Here is a 16,087-nt window from a genome sequence, read left to right as displayed (position 1 = left end):
CGCAGTTTGAGAAATCACCAGTTTTTTGCATATGTGAACTGCTTATTTCAACTTTCTGCACTCTTCCAGTTAGGTACGACTTAAACCATTTGAGCACTGTCCCATTCATACCATAGTGCTTGTGCTTATCTAGAAGTATTCCAGTTGATTGCAATATCAACCGATTTGGTGTGAGTGGCTGCACTGCACACAGGTGAAGCATACTCTGCAGCGGACACACACAAAGGAAGAGCCGAAATTCTAAGGGCGGGAGGACTTTCTCCCCAGGCGGTGGATGTCAGCTTTTTCAAGATGTTATTCCGTGGACTAGTTTTCAGCCTGGTGTTATGGCAGTGTCTCCAATGAGAGTTTGTCTTTTGTCAAATGCACAGCCTCTCGTTACATACGACACATCAGGTGGAGTCTTCGGAGTCTAATGTTGGGACAGATGGCTACTACTGAATTTGTGAGGAACAGAAGAGTTATGGTGTCTCATACTGAAATCAAAGTAATAAAAAATAGGTATACGAGGTAAAACAAGTATGGCGGGCCCCGATGCTATTCAATCTGTATACTGAGCAAGCAGTAAAGGAAACAAAAGAAAAATTCGGAGTAGGTATTAAAATTCATGGAGAAGAAGTAAAAACTTTGAGGTTCGCTGATGACATTGTAATTCTGTCAGAGACAGCAAAGGACTTGGAAGAACAGTTGAATGGAATGGACAGTGTCTTGAAAGGAGGATATAAGATGAACATCAACAAAAGCAAAACGAGGATAATGAAATGTAGTCGAATTAAGTCGGGTGATGCTGAGGGAATTAGATTAGGAAATGAGACACTTAAAGTAGTAAAGGAGATTAGCTATTTAGGGAGTAAAATAACTGATGATGGTCGAAGTAGATAGGATATAAAATGTAGGCTGGCAATGGCAAGGAAATCGTTTCTGAAGAAGAGAAATTTGTTAACATCGAGTATAGAGTTAAGTGTCAGGAAGTCGTTTCTGAAAGTATTTGTATGGAGTGTAGCCATGTATGGAAAAGTATTTGTATGGAGTGTAGCCATGTATGGAAGTGAAACGTGGACGATAACTAGTATGGACAAGAAGAGAATAGAAGCTTTCGAAATGTGGTGCTACAGAAGAATGCTGAAGATAAGGTGGGTAGATCACGTAACTAATGAGGAAGTATTGAATAGGATTGGGGAGAAGAGAAGTTTGTGGCACAACTTGACTAGAAGAAGGGATCGGTTGGTAAATGTCGACTGGCAATGGCAAGGAAATCGTTTCTGAAGAAGAGAAATTTGTTAACATGGAGTATAGATTTAAGTGTCAGGAAGTCGTTTCTGAAAGTATTGGTATGGAGTGTAGCCATGTATGGAAGTGAAACATGGACGGTAAATAGTTTGGACAAAAAGAGAATAGAAGCTTTCGAAATGTGGTGCTACAGAAGAATGCTGAAGATTAGATGGGTAGATCACATAACTAATGAGGAAGTATTGAATAGGATTGGGGAGAAGAGAAGTTTGTGGCACAACTTGACTAGAAGAAGGGATCGGTTGGTAGGACATGTTCTGAGGCATCAAGGGATCACCAATTTAGTATTGGAGGGCAGCGTGGGGGGTAAAAATCGTAGGGGGAGACCAAGAGATGAATACACTAAGCAGATTCAGAAGGATGTAGGTTGCAGTAGGTACTGGGAGATGAAGAAGCTTGCACAGGATAGAGTAGCATGGAGAGCTGCATCAAACCAGTCTCAGGAGTGAAGACCACAACAACAACAACAACAACAGTGTAAACAATGATTCAGAGGGTAGAGTCGATTAAAACGGGGAGCCTTCCAGGAAAGGGATGGGGAGCAAAGAGTGCCCACACTATGCTCGCTTAGGAGAAATCGAAGAAGTGCGTGAGCGCGTCGGGGCCCTGCTTCGCGCCTGCGCACTGCGGCGACTGTGGACGCGGCGCGCCTCGGGCGGGCGAGCAGTCGCGCGCGGACCGCCAACCCGCGCACATCGGCGGAGCCACCACTTGGCTGCCCCTCCCTCTGCGCGGACGCCCGACACTCTGCCGTCGGCAGCCGATAGCTGGGCGGGGTCTGGGAGCGCGCGAACCGCGGCCGCGTTGAGTCAGGTCGAGTGCGCTTCGCTGTAGTCTCGCCGCCTTATTTTTCTCCGCACGATGACTTACTCCGGATTCTGAAGTGACGGACACCAGCCATGGAGACGGAAGAGATAACGAAGCTGGTCGACGGCATCTACAAGGTAAGTGACCACTGTGCGCGGATAAACTTGTTACCACTCTCTCTAAGGACTCTCGCGATAGGTTCCATTGTTGCTGTCTACATTTCAGTGTGAAATAACAGAAAAAAAATGTAGTCTATGATCAATCTGGCAAGCAGCTCTACTGGTACAGTGCGCGATGAGCAGATCATTGGACACACCGGTACCGGGTTCGATCCGATACAGAACGACGAGTTGCCTAGCATCTTAGTATAACTCTCATTATTGTCATATACTGTTCCCTTAATGTCCTGCTGTAGAACAAAAATTAAAGCAGACATTATTGTCGTGTTACGCTAGTTCTTCTCACTTTGCAGAAGTCACTGGTCACTTAATCCATGAAACACCGGGCTAAATAACAGTGCAATGTGTCTCGAAAGCGGCTTCTGGTGTGTGTCTCATGATCTCTTCATTTCATTCAGTGGCGCTGGGATTCTGTATTGGGGGACCAATTTAATTAGCTGCTTTGCCGTGAATACCACCATAATTGCTATACATTATCTTTGCTTCTCTCAATTCATGATTTAAAATACCACTGTTTTGCACAAAAACTTCTCTTTATGTGTACGATTTTAATATTCTTCTCGTTCGTTTCAACTTCTCAGGAACGATAAGGTAATGGGTGATTAAGGCGTCAGAATAAGTAAGATCTGATTCTCATTGGCATTTGATGCACATACAATCCAGCCAACATCACATTATATAGTACAGTTTTATACGAAATGTTAGCCTATCAGCTTCTGTTATTTTGTGCTACTTGCTCTTCCGGATGCGAAACATCATAAGTGCATCAGGGTAAACGACTGACAGAAAAGCAATTAAAGTGCAGCATTGTTAAAAATGTCGCAGAGACGGTGGTTTTTACTGTTTTGATCCGCTCTAATAAAGATCGAACACGCAGTAAAGTTCCCAGCTTTTTCAAATTTCTCGCGTTAAAGCGGACGTAGTCACACGTTCTTTTATTATCCTGATAATTGGATAAAATGAAATGCCGACTTCTAAACTATATTTTCAGTTTTAGTACACTTACTTTTATTCTGAACTTTACGTTTATAAACCATCAAAAGCAACAGCAATGGACTATTTAAATGCAACAATCTAACGACTGGATATACATCTTCTTCAATTTTAATTTAGGAAAAACGGAAATAGTTTAGTGAGTTAACTGGGAACCGAATTAAATGATGTGAAGAAAAAAAAAAGGAGGTGCTGATGTGTGAAGAAGATAATTGCTGTGTGTTCTCAACGGCTGCTAGACTCTGGAAGGTGTGTCACATCGTTCTCCTACTGTGGAAAAAAATAGTCACACAGTTTTCATAGATATGGTAGTCTAGCTGTTTTAATCGTTTCTGGCTTATCACGAGTGACGAAATGGAGTAACGTTGCAAATCTGTAACTGTGGCTGAAAGCACTTTCTATAAAGTACAGGAGTGCCTTTAGATGTGTGTTTAATACTTGTTTTTAATATATTAAGGGACGCAAAGTGTGATTTTTCTAGATGATTTATAACGATGCCCTTCTAGTGGTATAAATTTGTGTAATATGGTACGTGGATTTCAGAATGCATTACAGCTAGCTGATGAACTATATTTCTTTCCTATATCTAGATAATATCACAGAAGACAATGGCAACAACTCAGTGAAAAGAAAACGTAATTGCTGTTTCTGTTTCACATCCGTCTCTAAATGTACCATAAACTGATTATTATTGATGTGTGCTTCTTTTTTTCCAAACTATTTTGTGACCACAACTTTTGAAAGGTGTTTTTTTATGTCGTCATAGAGCAAGATTGAGGGGAGTTAGCCTCGAATCTTTGGCTGATACCTAAAATTTCCTATCTGAATGCTTGTAGACCATTGTTAAACGGAGTTTGACATCAACACCTCAAGATATCATCACAAAACCAAACAAGAAAATCGAATTTCTATAATATTTACAAGATCATAAGATTCGATGACCACGTAATGGAAGACTAAGATATAAAGGTTACCTTATTATTTTGAGTGTATGCCTTCAACAACTGAAGGTAGGACTAAAATAAAATGTCTGATTACTGGCTTTTATTGCTTTTTAAATAAATGAAAATTACCAGACGACAGGAAGTTTTCTTAAGGGAAACTGGAAGCTCTTTATACATAATTTAATGTACAGTTTCCGCTCATTATCGACAACGCAAATTCCTAAGAAGGTTTCTCGAGAAGGATTAAAACGATAGACACAAAACCATTGCAGATATGTAAATAAATCAGAGATTTCTTCGCTGTCTCTCAGTCTTTTGCAATGAAATAGGCCACTTCCCCCCCCCCCCCTTCCCCTCTCGAAAAGCAGCCCTAAGAATTACTCTGGCACAATTGACTCTCATCTTCTTTGAATGGCAGAAGTTCATTCTACATTATTCACGCTTTTCTCGGAGCTAATTTAATACCGTGAAATGTATAACACGTGCGAGGAATTCTTTATGCGCCTCTTGGGAAATTTGTGGATAATAATCAGAGGCGAAAGTCTGAAGAATGCATGAAGCTGCAAATGGTGCCCACCTACTATTGCAAATATACTGCGCGAAGTTCGCTGCAAGAGCCGTTAAGAAGATGTAGTTGTAACAAGAAATGAGTCCCTTAGGATCCTCGTCCAAGTTCCACGAACGACTGTGTGTGTCGTAGCCGGATGTTCCCGCTGCCGCCAGAACGTGGGAGCTCATACTGCGACGTGCTGAAAAGTAATGTCTCCGAACTTTTTATGTGAAAACCCTTAAAGCTTCTTAAATAAAACAAAACGCTACTAACATTTTACATCTTTATCTTCGTGTCTACATATTTAGGTTATTTGTCAACATAGTAACTCTGGCGACGAACACATTGCTCCCAACTAGACAGTTTATTGATACCGTCACTGTAGAATGTTTGAGTCTGTCGACGGGGCCACAACCTCACGTCTCTTGCGCCGCTTCATTACTACCAAAGTAAAATTATCGAAGGCGTTCTTTAACTTTTGGAAGAAGATGAAAATCGGATGGGGCCAAGTCGAGGATGATCGATGACGGTGAACCAAGGCATCGGATTGTTGCAGATGTCTCAGGCTCGTGTGTGGTTTGGGACCGCCATGGTGAAAGAGAGGGCGCTCTACGTGTGGACGGTCTCTTAGAATTCGATACTCGAATAAAGGATGCTATTTTTTACGCACCGACGTAGTTACGTTAAACAGCGTCGTGTCACACGCTACAATTTAGAGTCCCCTAACGGCAGAGGGTTGCGTATATGTCGACATGAAGAATAAAGGTGTACAATACTGATAAAGTTTGTTTTACTTGAAAAGCTTTAAGAGTTTTCACATAAAAAGTTCGAAGGCATTACTCCTCATCACGCATTCGTACTGTTGTTACAGCAGGGATCATCGTTGTTCTCGTCCGAAGAGGCTCAAACTGACCTCAGTGCATTGTCAGTCTGAATAATTCCAACATATACAAACTCAACACGAAAATGATGATAAACCCACTTGGGATGGTTGGCATCGATTAGGTTTATTTCTCATAGTACATGTTTCAGAAAGTAACTCTGAAGTGTCGGCAGAAGTGCCCACACTTTTTTGTTTTAGGAGACCGATTTGCACGCTAAGCTCACGCAGGCTGGCGTGAGGTCTGAAACAGGATACGTAATGAATGCTATAAAGAAAAGTACGTAGCTTCTGGAATACTTAACTTTAATCCACATTTGTAGAACATCGCTCTTGATGATACATTAATAGAATCTCAATATCTATACTGGTAATGGCGCCTTGCTAGGTCGTAGCAAATGTAGCTGAAGGCTATGCTAACTATCGTCTCGGCAAATGAGAGCGTAATTCTCAGTGAACCATAGCTAGCAACGTCGGCTGTACAACTGGGGCGAGTGCTAGTACGTCTCTCTAGACCTGCCGTGTGGTGGCGCTCGGTCTGCAATTACTGACAGTGGCGACACGCGGGTCCGTCGTATACTAGCGGACCGCGGCCGATTCAAAAGCTACCACCTAGCAAGTGTGGTGTCTGGCGGTGACACCACAAACTCTCATCTTCAGGTGTGTTCAGGTGAAAAATTTACGTTACTTTCAAGAAAGAATTGCCGAGATAAGTCACTATTGACAATATTTTGGAACCACAAATTATTATGACATGTCGGCGATAAGCTAAAATATTTATTTCAAGTCAACCTGTGTGGTTCCAGAGACCTTTCCAAGTCTCAGACATCTATGATGCATATATGCTGACCGAAGGGACGAATGAAAATTTGTACCAAGGCCAGAATTCGAACCTGGTCTGCGTTTCAGGCAGTGGTCCTGTCCTTCCTTGCCACGGTCGTCACCGTTGTTCCATCTACGGAGACAGACAAGAACACATCTGTTCTCGTTAAGAGATAACTTAACTCCGCCCGAAGAGGCCATGAAGGCCCAACGGTACCGACCGGCCGCCGTGTCACCCTCAGACCATAGACGACATTGGATGCGGATATGGAGGGGCATGTGGTCAGCACACTGCTCTCCCGGCCGTATGTCAGTTTGCGAGACCGGAGCCGCTACTTTTCAATCACGTAGCTCCACAGTTTGCCCCACAAGGGCTGAGTGCAACCCGCTTGCCAACAGCACTCGGCAGACTGGATGGTCACTGATGTGTTGGCAAATGTGCCAACACCTTGTAGATACAGGAGGCCGAAATGCACGCTATAATCTAACGCAGACGGCCGTGAGGTCTGGAACAGGATACGTAATGAATGCTATAAAGAAAAGTACGTAGCTGCTGGGATACTTAACTTTTAATTCATCATTTGTATACGGCGTTCTTGATGATACAAGTGAGACTCTCTCTAGATATGGTTAATGGCGACTTGCTAGGTCGTAGCCATGGACTTAGCTGAAGGCTATTCTAACTATCTCTCGGCAAATGAGAGAAAGGCTTCGTTAGTGTAGTCGCTAGCAAAGTCGTCGTACAACTGGGGACGAGTCCTAGTACGTCTCTCTAGACCTGCCGTGTGGTGGCGCTCGGTCTGCAATTACTGACAGTGGCGACACGCGGGTCCGACATGTACTAATGGACCGCGGCCGATTTAAAGCTACCACCTAGCAAGTGTGGTGTCTGGCGGTGACACCACAGTCACCCATCCAAGTGCTAGCCCAGCCCGATAGCGCTTAACTTCAGTGATCTGACGGGAACCGGTGTTACAACTGCGGCAAGGCCGTTGGCTTTTTAAGAGATACTTTGCGCATCATGACAATACTGTGAAACAAAACATCGCGCATATTGTTTACGAGTGTATAGCCGTCTTACATATGCTAGTCCGGATAATGATTCGCTTTTGCATGATATTTTGTCTGTTAATATGAAGTCAGCCACCATTTTCCATAGATGGCCTGATGGTGGCGTAATGGAATGCCGAAACCGGTTGCGTCTGGCGTAAACCAGAGATGAAAATAAAGAGATAAGTTAACTCAGCACACCGCTCTCTCGGCCGTATGTCTGTTTACGAGACCGGAGCCGCTACTTTTTAATGAAGTAGCTCCTCATTTTGCCTCACAAGGGCTGGGTGCACCCCCCTTGCCAAAAGTGCACGGCATTTTATGTGATCGCTCTAAGCTTGTGGTTATAGCTTGATACCAGTGCCTACCAACTTTAATTGTATATTACAGCACTGAGGATGGTCACTAAGTGACCGAAAATCAATTTTGCTGACAATAAAACAACAAAATATGGCCAATGCTGATTTTCCTTCCAATTTTATGAAAATAAAGCTGTTCAAATGGTTCAAATGGCTCTGAGCACTATGCGACTTAACTTCTGAGGTCATCAGTCGCCTAGAACCTAGAACTAATTAAACCTAACTAACCTAAGGACATCACACACATCCATGCCCGAGGCAGGATTCGAACCTGCGACCGTAGCGGTCGCTCGGCTCCAGACTGTAGCGCCCAGAACCGCACAGCCACTCCGACCGGCAATAAAGCTGTTGAGTCATTTACTGGTGAATATATATATACCGGCTGTCGTCCTAGGGTCCCTCCTAGCAAGGATTTATGAACTGAAATTAAATCGAGTATGTCCTAACAAATTCTGTCTGAGCGATTTTACAAGTTGAAACCAATTTTTTTCACATTTGCAGAAGATACAGGTGATCATGACGGGTATCGAACATTACAGGCCATCTTCAGCTCTGTACGCCACGACTGCCGTGAAATGATTCACTTTAATCGATGTAAATGGCCACCTCAACACTGAACACAGTATTTTAATGAGGAGCCAGTCATCAGGATTGGGGTTCGGTACATTCTGACACAAGTGCTGACTAGAATTTTAGTTTTAGCGGCCGAAACTGGTCAGGCCAACAATATTATTTCGCAAATGTTGCCGGCCGGGGTGGCCGAGCGGTTCTAGGTGCTACAGTCTGGAACCACGCGACCGCTACGGTCGCAGGTTCGAATCCTGCCTCGGGCATGGATGTGTGTGATGTCCTTAGGTTAATTAGGTTTAAGTAGTTCCAATTTCTAGGGGACTGATGACGTCAGAAGTTCAGTCTCATAGTGCTCAGAGCCATTTTTTTCGCAAATGTTATTGTAAGAAATAAACGCAAAATACTTTTCCAAGACGCTCTACCACGAAATATAGACGTCCTTTGGCTGTATAGACAGTTCAGTATTTTTAGCGTCAGGAGGCTCCTGATCTACATTATGAGGGGTGTTCAAAAGAAAAGGCACGGAACAGCGCCTTAGGTATAACTGAAGTATTTATTCAGAATGTAATTCCAGAGGTCTGAGCACAACCACCACACTATTTCACGAGCCGAAGAATTTTCCAGAATTCCTGTGGCTGTGACAGGAGCCATTCCTCAACTGTGTCCTTCAGTTCGTGGTCCGAGTTGAAACGCTTCCCTTTGAGATGTTGTTTTAGCGGACTAAACACATGGAGGTCGCAGGACTACATGTCCGGTCTGTAGGGCGAGTGCTCCAGCTGCTTGCCACTGCTTGCACAGTGTGTGACCTTGGAAACACGCGCACGCACTTTATCGTGTAGCAGGAGCACTCCCTCCATGAGCAGCGCTGGCCGTTTGCTCTTTTTTTTTTTTGGGTCATCAGTCTACTGACTGTTTTGATGCGGCCCGCCACGAATTCCTTTCCTGTGCTAACCTTTTCATCTCAGCTTACGTCCTCAATTATTTGCTTGACGTATTCCAATCTCTGTCTTGCTCTACAGTTTCTGCCCTCTACAGTTCCCTCTAGTACCATGGAAGTCATTCCCTCATGTCTTAGCAGATGTCCTATCATCCTGTCCCTTCTCCTTATCAGTGTTTTCCACATTTTCTTTTCCTCTCCGATTCTGCGTAGAACCTCCTCATTCCTTACCTTATCAGTCCACCTAATTTTCAACATTCGTCTATAGCACAACATCTCAAATGCTTCGATTCTCTTCTGTTCCGGTTTTCCCACAGTCCATGTTTCACTACCATACAATGCTGTACTCCAGACGTACATCCTCAGAAATTTCTTCCTCAAATTAAGGCCGGTATTTGATATTAGTAGACTTCTCTTGGCCAGAAATGCCTTTTTTGCCATAGCGAGTCTGCTTTTGATGTCCTCCTTGCTCCGTCCGTCATTGGTTATTTTACTGCCTAGGTAGCCGAATTCCTTAACTTCATTGACTTCGTGACCATCAATCCTGATGTTAAGTTTCTCGCTGTTCTCATTTCTACTACTTCTCATTACCTTCGTCTTTCTCCGATTTACTCTCAAACCATACTGTGTACTCATTAGACTGTTCATTCCGTTCAGCAGATCATTTAATTCTTCTTCACTTTCACTCAGGATAGCAAAGTCATCAGCGAGTCGTATCATTGATATCCTTTCACCTTGTATTTTAATTCCACTCCTGAACCTTTCTTTTATTTCCATCATTGCTTCCTCGATGTACAGATTGAAGAGTAGGGGCGAAAGGCTACAGCCTTGTCTTACACCCTTCTTAATACGAGCACTTCGTTCTTGATCGTCCACTCTTATTATTCCCTCTTGGTTGTTGTACATATTGTATATGACCCGTCTCTCCCTATAGCTTAGCCCTCTATGGACTCGCATAGGCTCACAGTACAAGTCACCGTTAATAAGTTTTCCGTGCTCGGGGAATTCAATGAGTATCGGACCTGCGACGTCGAAAGAAACAGTGAGCGTCACCTTGCCTGCTGAGGGCACAGCTCCGAATTTTTTTAGACATGACATACACTAGATTCACGTCCCTAGATATACCCCGGAGCGGTATATGCAAGTATCAACCGGTTTGGTTGTTATGATGTTTCGTACCTTTTCATTTGAACACTCCTTATACAAGGCGAGTAACCGCGAACACCATCTCCGTTGCATGTTGCCTATCTGACGGCTTCCGGGGGTAACAAACATGTAATTTTCAATATTTCAAGTAATGATAGGTCGAATTTAAAAATTTAGAATAATGTCGTAGTATCAGCATTCAGTGGTACAGCCTTATGTTAAAAATTTAACACAACAACCCAACTATTACAATTAAACCTGTGTTTATGCTGTGAGGCATCGTAAAGCATGGCGCACAAATTAACCTGTTCCCTAGGTTAAAGGAATATTTGGCCGGAAAGCGATTCAGCTCCGACGACGAGGTGAAAGAAGAGTTTCATAACTTTCTGAACAGCATGGTGGCGGTATGACATGGGCATACAAAAACTGCCACAGCGTCTACAAAAACGCATCGACAGAAATGGTGATTATGTCGAAAAATAGCTAAATGTTCAAGCTGTAAACTGATGTAAACCGTTGTAGAAATAAACAGGTCTATGTACTTATAAAAAAATAGGAGACCTTACTTTTGGGATTACCCTCGTAGAAGAATGTTGCTAAAGGTAGCCAATGGATGCTTTTCAAAGCAAACATCACAGAATGATCGTCAATGGGCATAAAAAATGGAAATTATAAATCTGGCAGTCGAGACTCCTTTTTAATCCCTGGTCATCCACAACAAAAATTTCGTGCCTTGACTAATGCGTCACCTCATTCGGGGTTTGGAAGTAATACCTACTTTAAGAGGTGCAACAGCAAGAACATAATCTCAGTGAGATTTGGTGAGTATTTCGTAGACGATGCATCAGAAATGGATGAAATGGCTATTAGCACTATGGGACTTAACTTCTGAGGTCATCATTCCCCTAGATCTTAGAACTACTTAAACCTATCTAATCTAAGGACATCGCACACATCCATGCCCGAGGCAGAATTCGAACCTGCGACCGTTGCGGTCGCGCGGTTCCAGACTCTAGCGCCCAGAACCGCTCGGCCACTCCGGCCGGCGATGCATCACATTTCTACCGCATAATGTCGATTTGTAGTATATAATCATCACTGCGCTCTTTGAGACTGTTAACTCCTTTGGCTTACTAACTGTTCATTGTGCTTTATTAAACAATTAACTACAGAAACGACTTTACATTTGTCCATCTACGAAAAAAACGCCTTCTTGTGTACTGACGCTTATCACCATCTCCAGTTGGTGAGTTGGTGCCGTGGAAACCACAGCGAAAATCAGATGAAACCTTGCATAGAACCGAGCGAGGTGGCGCAGTGGTTAGCACACTGGACTCGCATTCGGGAGGACGACGGTTCAATCCCGCGTCAGGCCATCCTGATTTAGGTTTTCCGTGATTTCTCTAAATCCAGGCAAGAGCCGGGATGGTTCCACTGAAAGGGCACGGCCGAATTCCTTCCCCGTCCTTCCCTAATCCGATGAGACCGATGACCTCGCTGTCTGGTCTCTTCCCACAAACACCACCTTGCATAGGTGTGTTAGACAGTGTCTCTAGTATGTCTGTCGATCGCGTCATGTCGCTCATTAGTGGGCACATAAAGGTACCAAGAAAATAGAGTTTTCCACCAAGTATGAGTGCCTGTGAGAGATTTCGCCTGATTTAACGCAGCCCACACAACGTAGCTGAGATGCATTCGCTTCTTCGTGACAATACTCGGCCGCACACTGTAGAGCCAATGAGGACACCCGTGCAGTGTTTGCAGTGGGAAGTGTTTGGTCCCCCACTGTGCAGCCCGGCTTTGGCTACCTCCAATTTTGATGTATGCTCAGATGAACCGCTGGCACAGACAACAAACTGCAGATCAGCCTAGAGAATTGGCAGAAAGCAAAGGCTACTGCCGTCTGTGACTAGGATATCAAAAAATGGTTCTGAGCACTACGGGACTTAACATCTATGGTCATCAGTCCCCTAGAACTTAGAACTACTTAAACCTAACTAACCTAAGGACATCACACACATCCATGCCCGAGGCAGAATTCGAACCTGCGACCGTAGCAGACGCGCGGCTCCGGACTGAGCGCCTAGAACCGCTAGACCACCGCGGCCGGCACTAGGATATCGCAAAGATGGTACAATACTACGAGAAGTGTCTCATCGAGAGCGGCGATTATGTAGAGAAGTAGCTAGAAGGTGTAGCTAAGCGTTGCAAATAAAACATTTTTGATTTTCACTGTGCTTTCCACTCCTCGACCATACGGACCTTACTTTTCGAATAACCCTCGTAGGTGTTGCCAAAACGACTGCTCCAACATTCCTGTTCTTTATGTAATGGGCACCAGTTATGTAACATTGCAGTGAGGCGTCCGCCTCTTTAACGGAATATATGAGTGAATTAAATAGTACGGCAAGCACATACGAACATGCTCCTCAGAAGTACGTCATCGCATGCAAGAGTGGTCCATTGTGGGGTACCTCGTGTTTGTAATGCAGCCGCCGCAGCAGGTGGGGCGCCAGAATGTGCTCAAGTGGAAGCCCGAGGGGGTCAGGGCGCAGGGGGGAGCGTTAGCAGGTTTCCTCCGTCACCCTTGCTCGGGCGTCGAAACTCAATTCTGCTGAACCGCGCGACGGCGAGTGTGCAAGGAGCAACTGACATCACCGTCCCCTCGCCTCCCCCTTTCACCACCCACATCTCATTGGTGTCAAAAGCACATGATATGCTTTGTGTTCCTGCCCGCTACGAACACGCACACCCAGCCAAGAACGCACACACACACAACACACACACACACACTTACATAAATTCGACTTTGTACCTTCTCTGCCTTCTCATCCTTCTACTTCCGCGATCACCTCCTGCCCCCGCCCCCTCACCCCCTTTACCACTATCCTCCCCTCCCCCTCATTTCCTCCCTTACTCACCACCAACCACACAAAAGGTGCGAGTGCTACTGTCGTTACACCTAGTTAACTAACCTCGACAGTTACGAAAATTGTTGGTGTGACGCTTGTTACCCACTACGAAGTGACTGGCGAGAAAAATATAGAACCAGAAAGCACCTCTTTGTTGTTTTGCTGTAGTATTTCGTCAATGCAAGTACATCAATTTTTGGCTATAGAACCCTTACATACACCATGAAGATGACGTGCTACAGACGCGAAAATTAACCGATACGAAGAAGATGCTGTGATATGCAAATGATTGGCTTTTCAGATCATTCACACAAGGTTGGCGACGGTGGAGACACCTACAACGTGCTGACATGAGGAAAGTTTCCAACCGATTTCTCATACACGAACAACAGGTGACCGGCGTCGCCTGGTGACACGTTGTTGTGATGCCTCGTGTAAGGAGGAGAAATGCGTACCATCACGTTCCCGACTTTGATAAAGGTCGGATTGAAGCCTATCGCGATTGCCGTTTATCGTATCGCGATATTGCTGCTCGCGTTGGTCGAGAGCCATTGACTGTTAGCAGAATATGGAATCGGTGGGCTCAGGAGGGTAATACTGAACGCCGTGCTGGATCTCGACGGCCTCGTATCACTAGCAGTCGAGAGGACAGGCATCTTATCCGCACGGCTGTAACGGATCGTGCAGCCACGTCTCGATCCCTGAGTCAACAGATGGGGACGTTTTCAAGACAACAACCATCTGCACGAACACTTCGACGACGTATGCAGCAGCATGGACTATCAGCTCGGAGACCGTGGCTGCGGTTACCCTTGACGCTGCATCACAGATGGTGTATTCGACGACGAACCTGGGTGCACGAATGGCAAAACGTCATTTTTTCGGATGAATCCAGGTTCTGTTTGCAGCATGATGATGGTCGCATCCGTGTTTGGCTACATCGTGGTGAACGCACATTGGAAGCGTGTATTCGCCATCGCCATACTGGCGAATCACTCGGCGTCATGGTATGGGGTACCTTTGGTTACACGTCTCGGTCACCTCTTGTTCGCACTGACGGCACTTTGAACACTGGACGTTACATTTCAGATGTGTTACGACCCGTGGCTCTACCCTTCATTCGATCGCTGCGAAACCCTACATTTCAGCAGGATAATGCACGACCGCATGTTGCAGGTCCTGTACGGGCCTTTCTGGATACAGAAAATGTTCGACTGCAGCCCTGGCCAGCACATTCTCCAGATTTCTCACCAATGGAAAACATCTGGTGGCCGAGCAACTGGCTCATCACAATACACCAGTCACTACTCTCGATGAACTGTGGTCTCGTGTTGAAGATGCATGAGCAGCTGTACCTGTACACGCCATCCTAGCTCTGTTTGACTCAATGCCCAGGCGTATTAAGGGCGTTATTACGGCCAGAGGTCGTTGTTCTGGGTACTGCTTTCACAGGATCTATGCACCCAAATTGCGTGAAAATGTAATCACTTGTCAGTTGTAGTATAATATATTTGTCCAATCAATACTCGTTTATCATCTGCATTTCTTCCTTGTGTAGCAATTTTAATGGCCAGTGGTGTATGTCCAAATAACTCGCCGTAAGGTGCTCATATACCTGCGGCTAAGATGTCAAGACGAAATTTCACAGTAGCAGGGTGTCTTTACTACAGTTGTGATTTTCAGCTACCTTTCTCTTTCACATGCATAAATGAAAAAAAAAAAGATTTTAGGCTGAATGAACAATTGCGAACCAAAGTTTTTTCACAGAACAGTAAAATATTTCGAAGAACGGGGATTCAGATCCACATCCGGCGTACAGATATAAGTTTTCCGTGATTTTTCTAATCTGTTTTAGGCAAATGCTAGGATAGTTCGTTTCAAGGTAACGACCGACTCCTCTTTCTTGTCCGAGCTCGTATTCAGCCACTAATGACCGCATCGTCGACCGGCTGTTGTACCCCAGCCTTTCTTTCCTCTTCCCTTTTCACTGGTCCAATTTCAGTATTGCCTTTATGTGGTTTTAGGAAGCTGTAGAGCCTTAAATTTCACAGGTCGAAAGTAGATCTGAAGCCTACTCTGCGCGATTGAAAAATTTACTGCCATAACCAGTATGCCATCCCTTTCAATTACTAATTTATGTTTACTATCTGAAACACGAACAGCTTCGTGAATTGTTTCTCGTCGAGAAGCCACGACATCTTGGCCTTCTTTCAGCAACACGACGATGATTTGAATGTTCCTGTCTGTCACTTTGGAATGAGTAACTTATATAACAGCAACGCTGAAATTTTGCTGCAGTTGTTAAGGAAGAGACATCGACTGAAAGACTGGATTGGACACAGCACAGTTACATTAGCCTTTAACCGTCTACATGTCTTCCATGCCTTCGGGGTACGTATTAAAATGGTATTAAAATCCATGGAGAAGAAATAAAAACTTTGAGGTTCGCCGATGACATTGTAATTCTGTCAGAGACAGCAAAGGACTTGGAAGAGCAGTTGAACGGAATGGATGGTGTCTTGAAGGGAGGATATAAGATGAACATCAACAAAAACAAGACGAGAATAATGGAATGTAGTCGAATTAAGTCGGATGATGTTGAGGGTATTAGATTAGGAAATGAGACACTTAAAGTAGTAGAGTTTTGC

General features: G+C 44.5%; 1 protein-coding gene across 1 annotated transcript in view; it reads left to right on the top strand.

The window, feature by feature from the left end:
- Nucleotides 1–1,970: 1,970 nt before the first annotated feature.
- LOC126161269 (brain-specific angiogenesis inhibitor 1-associated protein 2) overlaps nucleotides 1,971–16,087 on the top strand; it is a 667,893-nt gene continuing 653,776 nt past the window's right edge. The window contains exon 1 of the mRNA XM_049917008.1: nucleotides 1,971–2,234. Coding sequence (XP_049772965.1) covers nucleotides 2,190–2,234 — 45 coding nt within the window. The 5' untranslated portion in view covers nucleotides 1,971–2,189. The remainder of the gene's footprint in view (nucleotides 2,235–16,087) is intronic.

Source organism: Schistocerca cancellata, chromosome 2, assembly GCF_023864275.1.
Source record: "Schistocerca cancellata isolate TAMUIC-IGC-003103 chromosome 2, iqSchCanc2.1, whole genome shotgun sequence".
NCBI classification, from domain to species: Eukaryota; Metazoa; Arthropoda; class Insecta; order Orthoptera; family Acrididae; genus Schistocerca; species Schistocerca cancellata.
This window is presented reverse-complemented; position numbering and strand designations above follow the sequence as displayed.